This window comes from Mastacembelus armatus, chromosome 21, assembly GCF_900324485.2.
Source record: "Mastacembelus armatus chromosome 21, fMasArm1.2, whole genome shotgun sequence".
NCBI classification, from domain to species: domain Eukaryota; kingdom Metazoa; phylum Chordata; class Actinopteri; order Synbranchiformes; family Mastacembelidae; genus Mastacembelus; species Mastacembelus armatus.
In genome coordinates, this window is record NC_046653.1 from 12,878,004 (window position 1) to 12,900,130 (window position 22,127).

The following is a 22,127-nucleotide window of genomic DNA, read 5'->3' on the forward strand; positions in this document are numbered from 1 at the left end:
AGTAACACACGCACATACACACATGCGCACAGACACACACTTATAGTGTGGCTGTAGACATGGGGTAACCTGACCCCAGCGACTTGAGTGCCTGTCACAGCTCATTAGCACTGGGATGAAATGAAGGCTGGTAGAAGTGGTTCTTTGCTTTAACCCCACAGCTTGGCGCACTCACAGCGAATCAGCAAACCCCCCAGCCACTCAACCAGTCTGCACCTATATCAAACACTTACATCATTACCACAGATCTGTTTGTTTTCAGGCCAGTCGATCCAAACGAAACAAGCCATAGGTCTAGCAATAATGATTTACCCATCTTTAATTTCAGCTTGCTGTCCACGATATGCAACAGCCTGTTTGCACTTCAGTGTGGGATATACTGAGACTGCTAGTGTTTTTTTTTTTTTTTTCTGCATTTAATGTGGCGCTCTACTCAGGTGTCAAATTGTATTTTAATGTGTTTAGGGAAGGAAAGCAGCTACTAACTCGACTCATCTGGTCAGCTGACAGACAGATCCAATAGAGCCCTTCTGACTTAGCAATTCCCTGCAGTCAGCACAGCAGCAATCAGCACGGCTCGCAGCATCAGCTGAATACTAATACAGTTTCCTGGTCGCTCTTGTAGAGGAAACTGGGCAGGTTGCAACGTGCGTTTAAACCAGATACAATGGTACCTTTGTGTTTGTAAGTGATTTTAATGTATGTAATGATATTCAAAGTTATTCAAAGCAGGATTTCAATTCATTTTTATTTTGCAGCTTATCAACATCTATATAGAACAAACACAAACGTGGGAGCAGAACATAATATAATGAGCCCAATGAAATAATTAGTTAGCATAAAAGTCTCTAACTAGTTAACTTTTAAATGCTCATGCCTCTCTAGTTCGGTTGATACCAGTATTAGGCTTATTTCTACAGACCTGCTCTTGTCTGTCTGTAGTTGTCCTCTCAGTACATATCGGTAAGAAGCAAAACCAAACATAAGCCCTGCCCCTGTGTCTTCTGAGCAGCTCTCTACATTGATTTTCTCTTACAAATGCACTCTTTCGAAATTAAAATGCATGGTTGTATAGATCAATAGCTTTTCTGTACTATAATATATAAAATTGAAAAAATAAAGCATTACTCCAACAGCAACAACTCTGAAGCAAGCAGGGGAACAGACTACTTGATCAGCGTGTGTCTATGTTCTATGTCTATGTGTCTTATATTGCTTGCTCATGAAAACGGGCCCGATCTCTGGATATTCCTCATCCATCTTCCTCTTGCCCCCCACCCCACCCCTCTTTCTGTGAGCTCTGCTGGAAAATCCAGTGGATTTTAGCTGAGGGGGGAAGGAGCACCCCGAGCTTAGCGGTGCATGATGGCCACATTTTCCCCCCTTTGTCATTCCTTAGCAGTGGAAAACATTCTCACTAAACCATTTGTTGTATCTTTCATGGCTGTATGCTGTAAATGTAGATTTCTGATATTTGAAACCTCGATTTGACAGCTTTTTCCTGGAAAGGCTGCTGTTACAGGATGTTTTTAAGTTAAATTAGTTAAGTTATTTACCCTTATTAGTCCCACAATGGGGAAATTGCATTACCCACCCAAAGTGAACACACACACCGTGAACACACACCATTGCTGCGGCGCCCGGGGAGCAGTTGGGGGTTCAGTGCCTTGCTCAAGGGTCTCACCTTAATCATGGTATTGAAGGTGGAGAGAGCGCTGGGTATTCACTCCACCCCACCGACAATTCTGATTCTGAATTCCTGAGACTCGAACCTACAAGTCTGACTCTTTATCCATTAGGCCACGACTGCCCCCTAGAGAGAAAATAATCAGTTATGTTTTATGTGTGTCTTTGCCCTGGTCATCTGAACCAATCTTCCTCTGTGCCACACGTTTTATTTTATTCATGTGTTGCTAACATATTTGAATGTTCTGCGCTGTTCTTACTGTGGGTGATGCAATTAAGTGCTAGTTACTGTAATTGCCTTGAGCCTTTCTAATTCCATTTTGGGTGGAGGTGCATCATGCTTGTGTTGGAAGGAGCTATGTTTTGCAGAGCTATTTGAACATGAAGCAGATGCTGATAGAGTAAAGTTGTGTAACAGTTTTAGGACAGTTGGAGCTTGCTTTCAGAATTGCATTGTTGAACAACACATGGGTCACATTAAATTTGTCCTGCACAACGTACATTTCTCAAGGAAATCATTTTGAAACAATAATAACAATAAGAAAAAAATAGGCCCAGGTTTGAAAGGAGTATATAGGTATTTAGACATTGCATACATTTGATACTGGTTTATGTGAAAAGGTCAGATTTGGCCACATGTGGTTCAAAAATGAAAAGAGGCTACAAAGACAATAGAATTTAGATATTTCTTCTCTCTGATGCACTGTTGCAACTTTACTCTCATGAAAGACGAACTCTTTATAAACTGATTTTTTTCCCCATTATAAGCTGTTTTGACCAGTTTTTTCGGGGTGGTTCTGGGTTTGAATCACAGTTTAATTCCTGCTTTGACAGAGACAACTTTATCTAGGAGAGTGAATGAAGGCCATTTTCTGATCTCTAACAACAACAACATGTTTATAAAGACACTTGATAGCGGCAGTATTTGGAGCCACTTAATGGGCATAGTAGATAACTGTAAGACTTTGTCCTTAATTTTGTGGCGTCTTCTGATGGCTATTTTTAAATTATAATTCAGAGTTTTAAAATCAGAAATCAGGTGATGCCCCATCCTGTAACTGCAGTGTCACCTCCAATGATCTTTGTTGCCCCTTTAGGGTCAAATTATATTCTTCAGTAATGGAAATACATACTGTACCTTGTTGCTGTGATTGTGTCGTGTTCTGTTACGTAAAAATAAAGGTTAAACAAATATATATCTTTCCTATGATGATGTGAGGTTTTCTTCCATTGCTTTCCTTCCTGTGTATAAACTTAATTGTTTTTAGTTGATGTGGGTTGTCTGTTTTGACTGGTCTCATGACTGATGATAAATTATTATCCACATCTAATTAACTGTGACCTTTTTCTGTCTTTTCAGAACTCAATGAATCTTCCTCCAGACAAAGCCCGACTGTTGCGGCAGTACGACAATGAGAAAAAGTGGGAACTCATCTGCGATCAGGTGGGATTCAGTCACTTATCTGTATGATATGAGATGATGTAGCTGCTGTATAAGTCACACCTAATGCACAGTGGCTACATAATTACCACACTCTCAAGGGCAAACTCTTGAAATTGAATAGGATTGGGTCCATAGTTATAAATCAACCTCCTATACAGTTTAATGAAGTTACCAAAAGTGAGTCATCTGTACAGTATCTCTACTATCTACTGAACATCTCATTTTGGAAAAGGCCTGTCCCATGTGTCTTTGCCATACCATTATCCTCTAAGTCTCTCCTGGTCTGTACGCACTGGTCTGACCTCCCTGGTCAAGTAGGTCAAGTGGCCCAGGAGGGAGCACACATCCGTCCATCCATCCATTCATTACCTATTCCCACTTATTGCTATTTAGGGTCATGGGGATCTGCTGGAGCCTAGAGGGAGCACACATAAGTTGGTTAAAAAAAAACAAAAAACTCATAGTACCATTAGGATCAGTGCTTCATGTAGAAAATAGCAGACGGTGCAGTGAGCTGTGGTCTGAGTCCTCCACTCTTCTTGCAACCTCTATGCCAGAGATCAGTGTTTCTGTGTCAGACCTGAAGTGAAAGTAGCTGGTTTCCTTTTTATTTCCAGTGAAGGAGTGGACGAAAAAACAATGGCAAGTTATTTTTGCCCTGAAGGCATCATTTCTCCTTGGAACTTAGTCACTTACTGCAAAAGAGAACAAAAGTCAGATACTCCAGAGTATTATGAATAAGTGTTTTTAATGTTAAAAATGATGAGTGTAGATGAGATGTTTGTCAACTATATACTACTTTAAAACCTGTATGTTGTGTAACAGTCTGTTTTCCTCCTGTTAACAGCCAGATATGTGACAGCTAAACTAGTCTACAGTTGTCCTCACTGTATCCGACTCTTGTTTTCCTAACAAGCCTATACCCCATGAGCTTTGGGGGTAAAGTATTTTCTGTGTCATCGCTAAAGTGAATCTCTTGATGTAACCATGGCAACACTGATGAAGGGAGGCAGAGAAGCTGAGATGACAGGTACATCCCCTTTGAAAAACAGACCCCACAAAAGCTGCCAGAGATTGAAATATTAAACATTTTGGGCAATTATGAGGATTTATAAAATATGGAGTATGTTGTTAATGTGAACACAAGGTCAAAGCATTGAGTATTAAAAAAAAAAAGGATACGACAAACTCTTATTCCCTGAGGTCAAGGCTTCTTTCAACCAACAAAACATGAACTTCAGATACGTCATTACTTGACTGCTCTCTAAACAGTTAATGGCACAGAACTGCTTGCCCACTTTCATAACTGATTCTCCATCTTGAGTGTGTTCCAGTCCTCAGGTGGAAAGAGGGACATATGCCTCATGTCTCAAACTTAATCCAAACCAGCTTCTCTAGACAAATTCTATAAGTATCAGAGAGCTCGTTGGAACCCCTTTACATGACCACCCTAAAACCAGACATCTGGTTTTTCTAAAATATAGCGCATTGCTTCATATATTTATACCCTGTTTCCATTCCATTTTTTTTTTTGCATGTAACAGGATATTTACCGTAATTGCTGACTCATTTATTATGGTAAAGGCTGCCAGATCTTACTCTTAACTCTTAAGAATTGAAACTCTCAAGCAGGTTCAAGCCGTCTTTCAGCCTGCTGTTGTCAGCCGTGTCCATGAAAGCCAGTTCTCTTTCCTGACGCCACCGTTGTCTTTCCTGGTTTTGTGAGACAGTCACACTCCGTCTGTGATAAATGTGATGTGCCTGATAACACGGCAAAGCCTTGGAGCATTAGATACACAGGGTGGACACCTTTTACAGCATGTGATCCACTACAGTAGCATTACAACAAACACTACTTTCATGAAGCTAGAATAAAATTTAGTTTAGCTTGTCAGTGTTTAATCAGTTGTGTGGTCACTTTTAAGCTGTAATTTGTGGTACTCTTTGTGGACATGGCTGGATGAAGGAAAATGGTTACAGTACACCAAAACGCTTGATCTTAAAAAAATAAATAAATAAATAAATATATGGCTGCTCGGGTAGAATGGGCTCTCTGTGCATGCCTGGTATTACTCACATTCTGGGAATTTTAGGGAGATGACTTGGAAATGAATCTAATCTATGTAAATTCCCATGAGGAATGAATACAAATGTGTGTGTAATTTTGAGTGACCGAGAATACTCTTAATTTCTAGCACATGCTGCATCGAGGGAGGGAGGCAAAATTCTCACCCACCACAGTGACCTAGGGCTCAATTTCCATTTGTGGTGCATCTGACAGTGTGGCTTTGTGAAAAGTTCAAAAGTTGTTGTGGGATTGTGTCATTTTCAATGCACTTGCAACTCTGACTAGTCGGCTAGTGTCTACATTGCGCTGGGTTGGATCTGGGCATGATACTGAGCCTATTTCCAGCTAAAGTTATCGTGGGTTTGTCACCCAATTTTAATTTTCCCCCTTCATCTCTTTCCTGTGTGTGTCGGACACACAGACACATTTATTGAGGAAATGTTTTAGCAAGAATATTCGTCTGAATTGTACACGTTTCTACTTTCAGATTTGTGGCACACGTGATAAGCATGGTCAGCGTCTATTCTAATACTCTACAATGTAATTACGCGTTCAAAACGCCATCATTAGCTGAAGCCGTGTGTGTAAAATGTAAACAGGGCCGATTAATTAAAATGTGTTAAAAACATCCGATTAATCGGCTCGGCCGATCGATCGGTCGACCCCTGTTTGAGATCCATGAATACACTGATGTGCCTGAAATAACTTTCTGTTATATATCAAATGATGAAAGTGTCTAGTGGTGGAGTTTTCCTTCACAAAGACATTAAGTAAAGATATATATATATATATATATATATATTTCTGTCTCTGTCCACACTGAAGAATGCAATTCCTAAATGACATTCTTTAACTAAACTGAACCATTCATGCTGCAGTGATGTGTCACCTGCCTGATCCAAATACGGTTTCTCCTCTCAACACACTGATCCAAATCCAGCGCTAATCTGTTGTATTTATATTTACGGGACAAATGATGTGAAGGATTTGACCTAATACCTGTTCCTGGCTGAACTCAGGACGGGTACACACATGACCACACACGTTTGGCCACAATCCCTAAGGCAGGTGATGCTTTATTGCACATTAAAATCAATGACTATAGTTACAAGGGCAATAATGTATTACCTTCTGCAGGGTGAACAATCTTAGCAGCCAGAGTCTCTTTACTCAGTGTTATCTGACTGTGAACTGGTATTTGCAGGACTCATAACCTTTGTGCTCTTATTGAAAACATTGATGCAGAAATCACTGTATTGATATTTTGCAAATGGATAAGCACAAGTTACAGAGCAGTACTGGAACCTATCTTACAGTGCAGCACATGTTGCACAGAAGTGAGGATCTGATCTTCAGATCTACAGGAAAACCTGATCGGTAGTACTCATGCAGTACTCATGCATTACACCTGAGGTCTGTGCAAACAAAGTAGAGGTGGTGTCATGCAAAATCTTCTCATGCTCACTAAAGCACATTCTGAATACAGGGATCCCTGGTGTTCTTTTCATTCTACCTCTTAAAGCAGAACATGAGAACATTTTTTGTGAATTGAAGAATGAGTCATGACTGCACTTTACTCAGAGCTTATTCAGTTTTAATAACAACAATACCAATATACTGTTGAGCTGTTCAGGCTTGTGAGGGTATGATTTTCTTTTCATGTTTTGACTACACACAATGAATGAACCAAATGACTATGGCATACAAAAGTACAGTACTACAGTACTTACCTCTCTCTATTCTTATTTATTTTTTGTTCTCTCATCTTGTTTTCATTTGCTTTTGCTCATCTCACTCAATATTTTCTTTTTTTGACAGGAGCGATTCCAAGTGAAAAATCCGCCTCACACATATCTCCAAAAGCTGAGGAGTTATCTAGACCCTGCAGTCACAAGAAAGGTGAGCGGCCTCTCGCTAACATGCTTTTCTCTTCTAGTGGCCTGGCTGTTTCACTGCGGCAGCTTTTCCTTCCCTTCTGACCCTCGGTCTCTTGTCCAGGATATCCCTATGACTGTGAGGAAAGATACGTACAGGGCTTCTGGAGAAGACTGTTTGAGAACTTTAGTTACAAAACAGGCAGTCGATTAGTGAGTTTTAGCGAGAAAAGAGATTGTCATTTATCTGCAAGGTCCAGGTTTGAGAAACATCTGCCATCAATCCTTAACGGTGCTGCTTTGACCTCTGACAGTGTACTCTGACCTCTACGGGAGGATAAAAAAAAGCACAGTAGTTACCTGTAAAGAGAGGAGAGAAATGTTTATGCAGGCAGTCAGACTAATTGCTGCACTGACATTGCCTTGCAATAGCAGGAGCTGACGGAAGACGTCAGAAGGGTCTTAGCTACATGATAAAAACTGTCATATGTCATCTTAACAGCCACCCCTGGCTCTTCTCCTGGGTGCTTGGAAAGGGGAAGAAAGTAGTAAGAGGAGGGGCTCCATGAAGCACTGAATCAGCCAGCTCTCAGTCAGCCACAATAAAGTCTTTTTGGCTTGGGTGAGAGCTGTGGGGGGAGCGCTGGGAGACTGTCTCGGTGATAAACAAATTAACCAACAGACTGTGCCAGAATCACAACAAAATGCTGAATAATTGAATTTGTGCTGACTGTTAAAAAATGTATAATCTGCTGAGGCAGCCAGAGCAGCGTGAACATTTGAGACATTTACAATGACAAAAAAGAACAGCAGCACTTTGTATAGAGGTGCATACAGGCATTCAGCTATATCACAAATCCCAGTAAACACAGCCAGTAGATTTTAAAACAATATGGAAATCAGTTAAAGTAAATGATTTGCATAGCCTTAGCTGCAAGTATTGCTTTGATATGAACCGAGTCTTGTTGTTTCTAATGGGCTTTTATTATTCTGCCTGCCTGTAAAGTGCAAAAAAGTGTCATATGGTGCATCATTTAAGACTGAACTTAAAGTTTACCTCACTGGGAGTTCTGGGATATTTTTGTGTTGCAATGTGAGAGTATAGTTGGGAAGAGTTAAAACATTAACTAGATAAATGATAGTTAATGTTAATAGTGAGTTTAAATAAATGTGTTTTTTGGGGGGGGGGGGGTTAAAGAACATTAAAGCAGGCGTTTGTGCGAAGGCCATCTCAAGGTTGGAGATACAGGCTTGTTAACAGCTGAAATGGGTCTCCAGGTTAGCGGTGAAAATATACCTGGATTTTCCTTAACACCTGACTGCCATATAGGAGGCGAACAGTTGTTGACAGTGTGTGTAACATTAATCTGAGAGACCCAGACACGTGGGTGAGATTTTGGAAAATCAGCCTGGCTTGAAGTGATTTTTTGCCTTGATCAGAAACGTGAGGCAGACCAGGGTGCAGGGACTGAAAAAAAGAGTAAAAGGAGGAGAGAAGGGCGGATGGAGGGATGGAGAAAGGCTGAATTGAGAATGGAGAGAAAGATGGATAGAGAATAGGAGTGAGACAAAAACAGAAGCACAAGAGAGCACGGAGGAAAAGAGAGAGTTATGGGCTTCTTTCTACAATCCTGCTCCATCCCCCTTTTCTTCAAACTCAAACAATTGCCACTTTGTGCCGCTGTGAGAGAGCTGGAGGTCATTGCCTCTGCTTTCCATAGGCAGGCTCTGGTGCATTCCTCTGGGCAGCTCTCAGCCAATAGGCAGCCAAAGAGGAAGAGCTCCAGTCCAACTAGTCCTGAAGAATGTATCAACCATTGATTTCTTTCCAGGATAACCCCTCCTCAGCTCATACTCCCCCAAAACTCTCTCTTTCCCCATTTTTAGTGCTGTCTCCCTGCTCTTACTTTCCCCTTTCCACTGCCCCCTGCCTGTCTCCTTTTCTCCTTTCCACTCATACCGTCTTCACCTTCTCTATCAGATCCTCTGTCGTCCTGCTCCGTCTGTGATGCAGCTGGTAGTACTTAAAGTGTGGAGAGTAGGGTGTTTGGGGGAAGTGCCTCTGGGAGTCTGCGCAGTACCCCTAAATATGCTCTGCTTTCCACACAAACACATAAAGGACTCCTCCCTAATAAAAACACTTTCTCATCTCCTTATGTGCCAAACGCACACCGCCCAAGCCCAAAGACACAGACGAGAGAGAGAGAGAGAAAGAGACAGACCCTTGCCATGGGAACAGCTCTCTTCTCGGTGAATGTTAATAATAGGTTAACAACGGGCTGAGCTCTGTTTCCTCTCTGATACAAACACATCATGGAAAGTGACCAGAGCCTCCAACTCTGGGTGGATACTTGGATGAGCTCTTCTCTTCTCTTCTCTTCTCTTCGAAAATTGCACACCCAACAGTCCTTAACACAGATATATTATATTTACAACTAGCAGTGAAAATCCCCGTTTCAGAAACTGAAAGAATTTTTGGCATTTCTGTTTGAGAAATTGATTTAGTGCCTTCTGCTTTTTTTTTTTTTTTCTTAATCCACTACTTGATTAGTCAACTAATTGTATCAGCTCTTATCATGTTTATTTTAAATTAATTTGTTTTATTTCACACTGTAAAAAATAAACTCAACATTAAGCTCAACATTTTAATAAAAAATAAATATACTTTTTTTTCCCCCCATAAATACATTGCACCAAGCGTAGGGTTGTCAGGCTTCCTGTATTTATTTTTTCTCTCATTGTTAGAAAACCCCTCAGCAGAAGTCACAAAACCCAATCATGTTTATATCAAATGGTGACAGCGAATTTATGTCTAGTCCTGGGAAGTTACAGTTTAAGGATATGTTTGTTTAGATGGCGCATTAAGCCACAAGAGAAGAGCTAAATGGTGAGGTTATGCTCTTTTCTGTGGAATTTTGTATCACTTGGAGCTGCAGAAGGTAGTGAGGTATTTAAAGTTGAATATTATTTTTCTTCTCTCCTTTGGCGCAACAGTTTGACTCTCATCAGGGATTTCCCCCTCCTGTCGCACCGAGGCTGTTTGATCATTGCCGGCTGTTCACTTTGCTTGTTTGCTTTAGCAGATCACCTCCTGACAGAGAATGAAATAAAGCAGGAACCCACTCGCTCTCTGTGCACTATTGTTTTCGATTTCATTCCTCGGCAGCTCACACCTTCATGCGTGTCGCTCACAAGCTTCTCTGTTGTCGATGTAGCCACAGTAACAGGACCAAGAAAGTGTGTGTGTGTACATTGTGTGTTTGTATGACTGCTGGGTACTCTGGTAGGGCCTGAGAGGTAACCAATTAGGTTACTTGATTTTATCACGCTGTCACCAGAAGAGATTACTGCTATATATAAAGAACCCACAGGAGCAAACAAGATAACAGGAACTGTTGTATATTCACAATTTCCAATGAGTCAGCTCCCCTTCTTTTTTAAGAGTTGAAAATGGTTACTGGCAAGTAAAAGGCTCAATTAAAATCTTTTGAGAATAACCCAATCCCAAAAAAAAAAAAAAACTAAACATTGTTGGACTTCCATGCTTTCACATTGAAATGGTTGTGTCTGTATGTTTGTCTAACCTTTCCACCAGAAAAGATTTTCACCAACCAAAACATCCCCGTGCTGCCACTTGGTGATAAACAGTTCTAGTAATGTGATGAAATAGTAACTTGCCTCTCTTCTTTCCTTCCTCAGAAATTCAGGCGGAGGGTTCAGGAGTCCACCCAAGTCCTGAGAGAACTGGAAATTTCGCTACGGACCAATCATATAGGGTGAGTCAGTGCAGGATTGTGTGGAGCTTGTGTAGTGTTGAATGTCCTGGACCTGGTTATATTAGATTCTGGGGGGAAAAGTCTGGCATTCCAGACACCCGGAGACTCAGACGTTGACACTTACCACCACCACCACCGTCCCCCATTCATCTCTGTGCTCCAGCCTAATATTACACAAAACCATGTGGCGATGGAGAAAAGATGAATCGATTGATTGTTTGGGGCAGCTGACACATGAACAGCCTCTGGAAGGAAAACACATTTTTCTTTTAGTGGCTGATCTGCAAAACGTCAGTGCTCCAGTGTGCTGTTCTAGAGAGGTAATAGCATAGATGTTACTGAGGGGAGATCATGATTTCACAACAGATAACAATGCCAAAGCATTCGCCTGTAATTCCAGTTATGTCAGAATAACACGCCTGAGCCTGCTGGAGCTGATATTGATGCAGTGCTGTACAGCGAGCCTTAAGGAAAGATCAATATCTCGGCAAGTCATACAAGGTCTCAGTGTTTTGTCTTGCTCTAGATCAAGGGCCTGTGTGATTAGGGACCACGATAGTTAGAAACCGTGATGGATTGCTCAGCATCATTAATGAGGTCTAATGCTTTTGGGAACGCTGGGGCCTCATTTATCAAATCAATTTCTAAATTACTTAAAGACACAGCATGAAGATAAATGCAGATTTTATTTTATGTGATGGTCAAATAAAATATAGTACGATAGATTTGCTGGACAAAAGTAGAACATCATATGTGGAGGTTGGAGCCCCAAGGGACATCACCTGAATCACCTGTGGTTGTGTGTAAAAGGTAAAAGAAAATAAGAAGAAAAAAAAAATTCTTTTGGGTTGGAGCTAGAGCTTCTAGCCTGTCCCTCTTCTATGTTGAAATATCAACACCAGGTGCTGACTCAGAACACGGCTTGTGTTATAATATTTAAGAGAATATGTCTGGTTCTTTGGCATCATGTTTTTGGACTGTCCATGAGTACAGCATTATTGTAAGTGCAGTGTTCCGTTGGTGGTGGATCATAATTTTACTCTAAAAGAAGAGGTTGATAATGAAGCTGGTTTGTTTTCCTGTAATTTAGGAACTGGTTTACCAGTGATTAGATATTGATAAATTCTGTGCATAGTAATGAGTTTACTCAGACTGCACGTGGTTCATCAAATGAGGCCTCAGGTTCCATTCGTAGGAATCAGCACACACACACACACAAACACATTATCTGAAGGTCATTATTTAAACCCTGTTTTTCTTTCTCTTCTGAACCACACACCCTACTTCTATTTAATTCACACACACAGATGTCACATTATTTCTGACAATACTGTCTCTTCCACTCCTACATCCTGTTTACACACTGATCAAATTCTGCTACACAAACCAACAACAACCAGAGACTACATCCGTCAGGCAGAGCAGTTGAGTCATTGTTTACAAGGATTAACTCTTTTTAGCGACCTTATGTTGGTAAATTAGATTACATAAATAATCTGCCTAATCTAGATTAGACAATGAAGCATTACCATAAGGGCAGAGAATCAGAGAGACAGAGTGATTGAGAGGGTGGGGGTAGGGGATGACGAGGGAACAAGATGTCACCCTCTCAGACGATGAATAATTACTGCTTCTTTTCAGAGGTGAGACAGAAATGCATCTGTCATGGAGGTTGTGTATAATAGGCAGATTGTTGCTGTAGTAGCACTGCTGATGCTAACCCCAGCTCCTTGCCTGCTCCTCACATGTTGCTCAGTGGTCAACAACATGTGGTGAATGGGAGGATTGTTAGTGTCCCTTGGTAATGATTACCATGTTGCCTGGCAAGACCACACCTCCAACCCGTTTTAAAACATGACCAGCCCCACCAGGCACCGCTTTACTGGACGTTCTCGTTAGTCTTATTCGCTCCCATGCAGTCGCACCACAGGGGCGCTAATAAAGAAGCAGCTAGTGGACTTTTAAAGCAGTTTAGCCTGGCATTTTCATCAGCGCAAAACTCCTCAAAAGCCTGCCTGCATGTCATTATGTTTATGCCCTGCAAATTTTTCTAATGACTAAGTAATCAGGCCTGTTGAAACAGTTGGGGCTCCAATAAAAAGATGCTGCAATTAAAAGAAGATGTTCTGTTAATTAGCTCACAGTGCTGATAATTATGGAGGGAGAAGGAGTTTTCCTGTGAAATGCTTGTCTTTCCTGTGTAGAATTAAAATAAATGAATGCATGCAGAGCACTGAATGGGTGGCCCATTTCACTGCTGTTAAGGCAGGGGGGGTTTGATCCGTCTTTGGACTCGTCTTTGCTAGAAGTAGAAACACTGTATGTTTCTCTTTTTCTTCTGTTTTGATATCATTGGTGTGAGGACACTAGCACTGTGAGGACATACAACTTCCAAGGGCTGTTTGAGTGTTAACACTTGGTTTTAGGGTTAAGATTAAAGGTATAGGCTAGTATTAGGGAAAGGGTTGGAGTTAGGCATTTAGTTTTAAAGGTTAGGATTGGGGTAAAGGACTGTCTCCGTCATGCAGTGCCCTCATGACTATTGAAAGACAAACGTGTGTGTTGGAAGAAAAAGAAATAGAAGAGAGACTTTATATTGAGATTCTGTGTATGTGTTTGTGGATGCCTGTGCTTTTGCAAACACATACATGTGTAATATGTTTGCTCACCTGAGCCTGGAAGCTTTGAAGTCTGTCAAACGGGTCATTAAAGTTGTTCTTGGCAAAGGGAGGGGAAATCGAGGGAGAGAAGGCAAATAATCTGAAAACATCTGTACACCAAGGTCAGTCAAAGCCTGCATAGTGTTAGAAAATGAAAATGACATATGTTAGACTGACAAACATCTCAAATATCTTAATGGTCTTTAGACAGTGATGGAGATTGTTTGGTTAAACTCAGAAACTCATAAAAATATAGACACAGTTCTAGATCACTAAGCAAAAACTAAGCAATCAGTTTGTCTGCTGATGAATTTTTTGAGCTGATCTTGTTTTTGTCTCTCCTCAGGTGGGTGAGAGAATTTCTAAATGAAGAGAACAAAGGCCTGGACGTGCTGGTGGAGTATCTTTCTTTTGCACAGTATGCTGTCACGTAAGTCGCTTCTCGCCCTTTTGCTCAATCCCACTATAGTCGATATGCAGAACTGACAACCAACACAATGCTGCTATTCTGCACGGCCGCTGATGCCTCTCTGCACAGTGCCAGCACCACCACCACCGCTGCTGCTGCTGCCTGGCTGTCAGAAACACTGACTCACTCGTAGCCCATTGCTGACGCATTGGCACTGCATTTTATACCAACCATAAGCTTCTATTCATGGGCTGACAGTGTGATTATTAGTCACTCACAAGGTCCCCGTCCAGCGCCAAAGAGCCACATAGTTGAATTTTAATTCACCCCCATCATTTCACCATATGTTATTATGGTCTGTCCACATTATGAATGGTTAGCTGTAAAAGTGGGTTTATCCTCAGTACCACTACAGAATAAGTCATGGAAACGACTGTCTAAAAATTGCGATAGATCATAACAGGTATGCTGCAACGAGCAGCTCTTTCCGCAGTGTCTGCCAAACACAACAAAACACGTATCTATGATGTCGAAACCAAAAACCTTATATATTATAATATGTGTTATTATATTTAATATGCAACATTTCAACATCAGCTTATAGAATCAGTCTGGATGTGTCTAGCTGCTAAGTCTAGTTTGATTTATTAGATTGTTTTAGGCTGACAATGCTGGCAATGTTTGATGGTAAGGGGCCTTTAGTGACTGGCAGGGAAAAGGCACAAGTCATATGTAAAACCTGTGTCTCACACATACCTTATGATCCATAATGGCTTTAAATGTGCACTAGTGTCAGGGCTTTAAATGTCTCCCAAAAGAAGGCGTGTTATGTCAGAGTAAATGTTGTTTAGCTGTGTTGGTGTCTTATTTTATGCCGTTTCCACAGGTTTGATGGAGACTGTGTGGAGAACAACCCAACGGCTGCAGTGGATAAGTCTAAGCCATGGAGCCGCTCTATAGAAGACCTACCCAGGGGAGGCACCCTACCATCTCCCATGACTGGGAATGGCATCACCCGTGCTGGGCGGCATTCCACTTTACGGTATGATACACGCACAAGCTGCCACTGATAGTGATAACGTCATCTTACAGAGTTCTTTCTTCTGAGTTGTACAGTGTTCAGCTGGAGCAATGTGATTATTTTGAGAAGTCACACATTTCATATGATGCCTCAGCAGCCCCTTTGTGTAGTCATGAGGTCTGTAAGACTTTAAATGGCTTAAGACACATTTCCGCAGCAGCAGGCAAATACCATTTGTCTGGATTTTTTTTGGATTGTCAGACTCAGGGGTTGGTTTTGCACATGATTATGACACATGATTGACATGTACTGCATCAATTTCCCTGTGACAGTTGACTCAGCAGTAGAAAATATCTCTTTTATGGAACAAATGTTTTTTTAAAATTTCTGTTTTGTTTGTATGTTATGTTGTACATTTGTATGTCTGTTAATTCTAAATCCTGTGCATACACGGCACCTCATTCATAAGCCCATGCTAATATATGCTCTGAAGCACAAATCCTTTTCAGTTGTGTATTATTTCTCAAATCCTCTCGTCATTTCATTGATTTTTTTTTTTTTTTTTTTTTCTTCTGAATAAACAGTACAGCCCTTGCACTGATTTCTCTACCCTCTAATCCTTTAAAGGAGGTTAACTTTAACACATTATTCACAAAGAGCACTATTAATTCAGTGAGGCACATGTCCTTTTAAAAGAAGATCCTTAAATTATGATAAAATTCATATTCTTTTTTGCTTTCTTTGTTGTCTAATAAGTAAGAAAGGTTTCTTCTGAATAGCTAATGTAGCACAGAAACAGCTGACGTTTTCACTCTTTTCTTCATTTTTAGTTATTACGTATATTGTAACTGTACCTTGATGGGAGAGGTTTTACTTGTAATGTTTACCCTTTCAAATACGTGTATTGGCCATGATAATCTGTAAAATGATCTGTGTGGTGCAGTGCAGGATGTATAACAGGTCAGTGTGTTTACAGTGGGGCTGACTGTCTCCTCTGTTCTGTCCCGGTGTTCCTCCGTAGTCATCTACTCGTCTGTCTGCCAGTCTTCGACAGCAGGCAGGTCTCAGCTTCGCTCTGCTGGCTCGCAGTGAGCTTTCTGCAGCCTTAGCCCTCCCTGCTTCCTCCCCAGACACATACCGCTGTAGGCGTGCACACACGCGCACACACGCGCGCGCACACACACACACACACACACACACACACACACACACACACACACACACACACACACACACACACACACACACAAATGCAGAAAGATACACAGTCTCCCTGCCTCATTGTACTTCCCTGGTAGCACTGCCCAGTTGATTTGTCCTACTGTCTGTGTCGGGGATGTGAATTATTTGTACTGCCAGCCTCCCCTCCTGCGCGTGAGACTGAGTTCTCCTTTCCTTGGAGCAAATGGGGTTTTTCTGCACTCATAGTTCTTGCCTCTGTGCCTGTGTGCTGCTTGTGTGGCTCCCTAAATGCCATTCTGTGCAGAATCTACTCTTGTTTCTGCAAAAGCCCTGTAAAAGCTAAGCACTAGCCTACACTGAATATGGAAACATTAGGTAGGTTGACCTTAAAAATCATATTCATAGTGTATAATTCTCTATAACTGGTTAAAAGATGTCACATTAATTATGAAGCATTTGTCTCTTATTGTGTTAACTGTGAATTTTAATTACCTAAATTTAACACCTGGATGTCAAATTAAGTTGTTTTTATCTTCTCAACTGCCATCTGAAGAACACCAAGCACACTGAGCTGTCCAAAGTGCTCCAAAATAAGACGGTATGTCTGTGGACCTACATGGCCTTAGCTAGAAATACATAGTTGTGTTTCTCTGGATTCTGTAGCTCGTAGTTATAGTCTTTAGATTTTGATGTTGTGTGGTGTTATATGGAAGAAGTTCTGTTTATTGCGCTCTTGCTATTTTGAGAAAAATGGGCAGTTATGTTTTGGACAGCACTTACATTTTGTACCCACAACATCAAATCCAGTCTCAGAAGGTTTTCCTGCTTAATGAAAGCAGATCAGATGTAATCGCACGGCATTAACCTACCTCTCCTAATTCTCACCTTTGTATGTATCCACGTATCCACTCTGCTTAAGGCAGCTGCATATTTTAGCATCACTCAGGCTTTTATATTCTCTCTCTAACTAATTGTGAATTCTGAATCAAAAGGCAGCTCCCTCTAAAACTTCAGGATCACATTAAAAATTTGTGTCCCATTACCACACTGTCATAGGACTGAGATCCTCCAAACTGAGTCATCATTTAATAGGTTTGTCGTCCACAAGCACAATGTCCTGAACTTTGTGGTTTTAGATTTAATACTTTTCTCTGTGTGCCATACATCACTTTGGGTCCACTGTGTTTAATGGGTTATGTAAAGTTTTAGTTGATTAGTTTCAGACATGTTGATGCAGGTGAAGTTTCTACATTTTGCTGGTGTTACGTAATCATTTATCATTGGCTTGTGAAAACACAGTTAACTCATTTCCTGTAGAACAATGTCTCAGTTTGGATGTTGACTGGGGGGGATGCAGGACAGAAGTCCTTTATTATTATTTTTGCTCCTGTATAAAGTGGGTGCTCCAGTTCTGTCAGGTGGTGTCACATGAACTACACACATCCTGCTGAACATCCAGACTATTATTAAATACGAAGACACACAAACCTGTATGAGCGCACAAACATTTTTTAAGGCATGACATTTTACTGTTTATCTGGCTTCTTGCATTGTGAATTTCCCTATTAAAGAAGAATATTTAGCCATCTGGGACACATAATGACGGCCTCTTCCTTGAAAGCTCTCAGCTTTTTCAAACACACGCACCATGTTGATCACAGAGAAGTCACGCCTTCAAGCATGGGAGCTGACACGAATCAGCATGTCTACCCGTAGCCTAAGGACACTTTTCCTCCCAGAACTCTGTCTGGCAAATGAAGCTCGTGACAAAAGTCAGAAAATAAACAGTTGTACTCTGACTGGCTCTGGATATTATTCTGTAACACTGCTGCTCCAACGTTTCTCTTCTATTGTAAGAGCTGTACCACAAGAAAAGGGCTTGTTTTTGTTCTCATTAAGTTGCACAATCAATGTGCTGCATGCAAATGACTGGCTGCTGTTGTGTTAGCTGTAAGCGATATCTCTGTGAAGGACATTAAATTAAAACAATTGAAAGAGGGTATCCTGTGGCCCCTGGTGAGGCTGTAGATTCTATGGCCTTTGTGTGTGTGTTAATGTAAGGTGGCATGGCAGTTTAATAGCCTCCCTATGTGAAGGAGATGGTGTGTGACGGGAGCTCATTCATTAAAGTGCATCTGTTTCTTGTTTTTTCAGGCCTTGTGCACTCTTGATTGTGTTCAGATGCCCAGTTCCTCTCTGCATTGAACTTTTTTTGTGTTTTCAATGATTTTTTTTTTTTTTTTTTTTTTTTTCCAGTTGTAACACACTCCCCAGCCGGCGAACACTGAAAAACTCCAGACTGGTCTGTAAGAAAGATGACGTCCACGTCTGCATCATGTGCTTGCGTGCTATCATGAACTACCAGGTCAGCCCTCTGCACTCCCCATGGGGACATAGATTGCATGTTTGGACTGAAACAGACTTTTGTAGAAGAAGCCATGTTCCACAGCTAGTTTTTCATGTTTCATTTATTATGCTGAGGAGGGCATCTCTTGCTTTTTTTTTTTTTCAGTGGTTCCCCTTCTCTGTTAATTATTTTATTTGTCTGTCTTTATCCCTCTCATTTATTTTCCATTTTCCAGTATGGCTTCAACATGGTCATGTCACACCCTCATGCTGTGAATGAAATTGCACTAAGTCTCAACAATAAAAATCCAAGGTAAGTCCTAAGTAAAAGTTAAAAATAACTTAAAATCCAAACTATAAACTAAAACTGAGGTTTCTCAGAGGTGCAAGATTCAATAAGAGATGCTGTTTGTTATTATTATTATCCCAACACATAGGCCAGGTCACCACTGGCACACTCCTACTAGAAACTGCTCAGTAAGGCAGCCACCAGGAGGACTCCCTAGTGCATGTGTGTGAATGAGTGGGTGGATTGGTGTGTTTTCATCTTATGTACTGGAGCTTAAGGATTTCCTTAAAAAAATGAATTGCTGTTTCTCCCTACACCTTGACTTTTAATGTGAAACTGCTTGGCATCACCTGTCACATATTGTTTCATGCAGATAGAGAAGTCCTGCATGGCTCAGTGGAGACTGAACACACAGGATGATATCCACACACACAGATTAGGCCTAATATATTAGTTTTTATACCAGACTTTTAATATAATGGATTAGTTAAAAATTTGAGTGTGTGTGTGTTTCAGGCACTGACCTTTTAAATCTCTTCTCAGACCTCATAGCATCAATGTGCTAGTGTATGCATAAAATTAAAGGAATTGCAATAAACACTGTAATTGCCACGTAGATCAATTTTACACAAATGTTTTAGTGTTGGCAGGACCTGAAATTACTCTGTTTTCTCTTTTGTTTGCTCTGCATTTAAATGCAGGTTTGCTGCAGCGCTGGCACTTATCATTTACTAACCATTCCTGCCTCTATTTCCACCCTGTTTTACAGAACTAAAGCTCTGGTCTTGGAGCTGCTGGCGGCAGTTTGTCTCGTGAGAGGAGGCCACGAAATTATCCTCTCTGCGTTCGACAACTTTAAGGAGGTACGAGCTGCACGGAGAGGGGAAGTGGGGTCTGAGGGGACGAATATGCCATTACATTTCAACTATGCAGTTTCAAACAGTGACTCAGCCCTGGAGGAATGCTCCTCCAAGCAGATGTGAGACCAGAAGATTTCTCATTACTGCAAAAGGACAGCATCTAGGAATGAGCTTTATATCAGAGTACTCAAACAATAACTGCATAATACAGGAGAACTTCCAAAGAAAACTTACATGTGTGTTGACTGGATAACAGTCGATATTACTACTACCAATATTACTATACATAAAGGCTCAGAATAGCAGAGAGACCCTTGCCTGTCTCAGTAAGGGATTTCTGGCTGCTAGAGAAAAGAGTGGGAGGTTTATGATGGAGTCGGTGCTGACAGCAAACGTAACTTTGTTGCATACGGCTCACAAACACGGGCTGAATGCAGTTAATGCAATATTTACACCCCTGGATGAAATATTAAATGTAGCTCTCAGCAGCTTTGGAATTACTGGGAGAATAATGTAGCTTGTCTAATGAGATGAAGCCTGAGAAATGGTCATGATGGTTTGGGCTGCTGGAAGAATGTAAGGGATGCCCTCACATTTCTGGGTGTCGCTTTTATGTGATACAGTGTGGACACTTTCCAATGTAATGTGATTAGATTTAGTTTGCTGAGTGGCTTTGATATCTTGCGTCAGAAATTAGATAAAGGGGCTGCAGGCTGAGGCTGAAGGCATTATTCAGAAGTCTTTGTATACACACCCCTCCTCTTCCTTGCTCCCTTCCTTCTCAATTCTTTATCATGCTCCATCTCCCTCATTGCCCTCCAGATGAACTGACTGAACTGCAGAGCATCTCTCTTCTTATTTTTCTGTCTATGTTCTTTTCTGTCCTTCAAATTTCAGTTCAAATAGGCTTTTACTAGCACGGCAGAAACTACAGTACATGTGGTGAAAGCTGGACAATGTATAATACTGAACACAAATGCACTGTCACTGTTACAAAAAAAAAAAAAAGAATGACCTGTGAGGTATTTAGCAGCTGATGTCATTGGTTTTCTGTTTTCAGCCAATATTGCTGATAATGTGTGGCTTAAAGCAAGTATGAGAAAGCTAATGGTTGGTTTAATTCTAGTGAAGAGCAGTTACATTTGCAGCCTCATTGTACCGACGGCACAGAAATTCAAGTTAAAATCACATCAGTGTAAATTGTAGGCATTGCATCTGCTGGATTTGCAGATGCCATTCATGCAGACTGGTGATTGATTGTTTGATTGATTGCATTAATCGCTGTTTCTCCCTCTCTGCACCTTGACTTTAATAAATTCAGCGATGTGGTTTATTCTGCAGGTATGTATGGAGACACAGCGGTTTGAGAAGCTAATGGAGTATTTCAAGAACGAAGACAACAACATTGACTTCATGGTATGTTTACACATACTTCTAATGACTATTGATTGTCCTGCAATCACCTGAAAACCCTACATTAGCCAGCTGTGGATGGTTTGTGAGGCAAAGAATCTGAGTGAAGATGTACAAGGAGCTGTAAAGGTTCATAGTGATAAAATAAAAACATGTTAGATATTCAGAAATGTGGACATGTTTGCATGTGTCATCAAGTCCAGTTTTATAAAATGCATTTGCAGGGCTATATGTTACTATGCATGCCATAAATTAGTTCTCATGACAAGAAGATCTTAAAGATGGGTGGTGCAGTACACCAAACTGGAATGGTCCTAAATGAGAAACCAGCCTGGCAGATACGAATGAAAAGACACTGAACAAAATGCCAACTTAGACATGACCTAATCCAATGTGTGCATTCATCTGAATGTCTTAATTCATCTGGGGGATATATTGTGTGTGTGAGAGTGAAAACCAACAGAAGCTGTGTTTGAATAGACCTTCAATAGGACTTTGAGTCCGACCTCTGCCACAAGTCCCTTGGTAGGCTGTCGTCTGATGGCAGCACTAAAGCAAACGCTTTGTCAAAGTCGCCATGTCGCACAGAGACAACTGAGCTTCTTATGGAAGGTTCATTAAGCCATTGTCACTGTGAGGAGAAGCGTGTGTGTGCATGTGTGCATGCATTAGACACTGTGAGGAGATCCCCTTTATCTGTTTACGCAGTCTCCCATGAGGCAGCCAATGGAGTTGAACTGGCTGGTTTGGGGAATTTGTTTTGTCAGATCTTTTTAATCTGTCCGATAAGTTACTCTGCCAGTCAACTGAGCACAATAATGAGGATATATGTACACAATTTCAGGGGAAGCAATATTAAAAGAACAGATATAATAAGTCCTCAGAGAAGTACCAGACAGTTGTCAAAACTCAAAACATTGTAAATTTGTCTATTAACCACATTTCTACCCCATAATTGACTGCAGTCTGTTTGGATGTCAGAGTGATAAAATTTTTTTTTTTTTTTAGCATTTTTTATTTATTTTTTTAAATAAACTGTATAAGAACTGATGAAAATGGTGATGTACATTTTAAGCATGGTTTGAAAAACATTTTAGAT

General features: G+C 40.9%; 1 protein-coding gene across 4 annotated transcripts in view; it reads left to right on the forward strand.

Moving 5' to 3' along the window:
* The window catches only part of fmnl2a (formin-like 2a), a 45,763-nt gene that overhangs the window by 12,289 nt on the left and 11,347 nt on the right, over window positions 1-22,127 (forward strand). For all 4 annotated transcript variants that reach the window (XM_026294802.1, XM_026294798.1, XM_026294801.2 and 1 more), the window contains exons 2-10: window positions 3,047-3,130; window positions 7,017-7,097; window positions 10,772-10,848; window positions 13,855-13,938; window positions 14,804-14,959; window positions 18,377-18,485; window positions 18,703-18,779; window positions 19,525-19,618; window positions 20,957-21,031. In XM_026294802.1, the coding sequence (XP_026150587.1) occupies window positions 3,047-3,130; window positions 7,017-7,097; window positions 10,772-10,848; window positions 13,855-13,938; window positions 14,804-14,959; window positions 18,377-18,485; window positions 18,703-18,779; window positions 19,525-19,618; window positions 20,957-21,031 (837 nt within the window). The remainder of the gene's footprint in view (window positions 1-3,046; window positions 3,131-7,016; window positions 7,098-10,771; window positions 10,849-13,854; window positions 13,939-14,803; window positions 14,960-18,376; window positions 18,486-18,702; window positions 18,780-19,524; window positions 19,619-20,956; window positions 21,032-22,127) is intronic.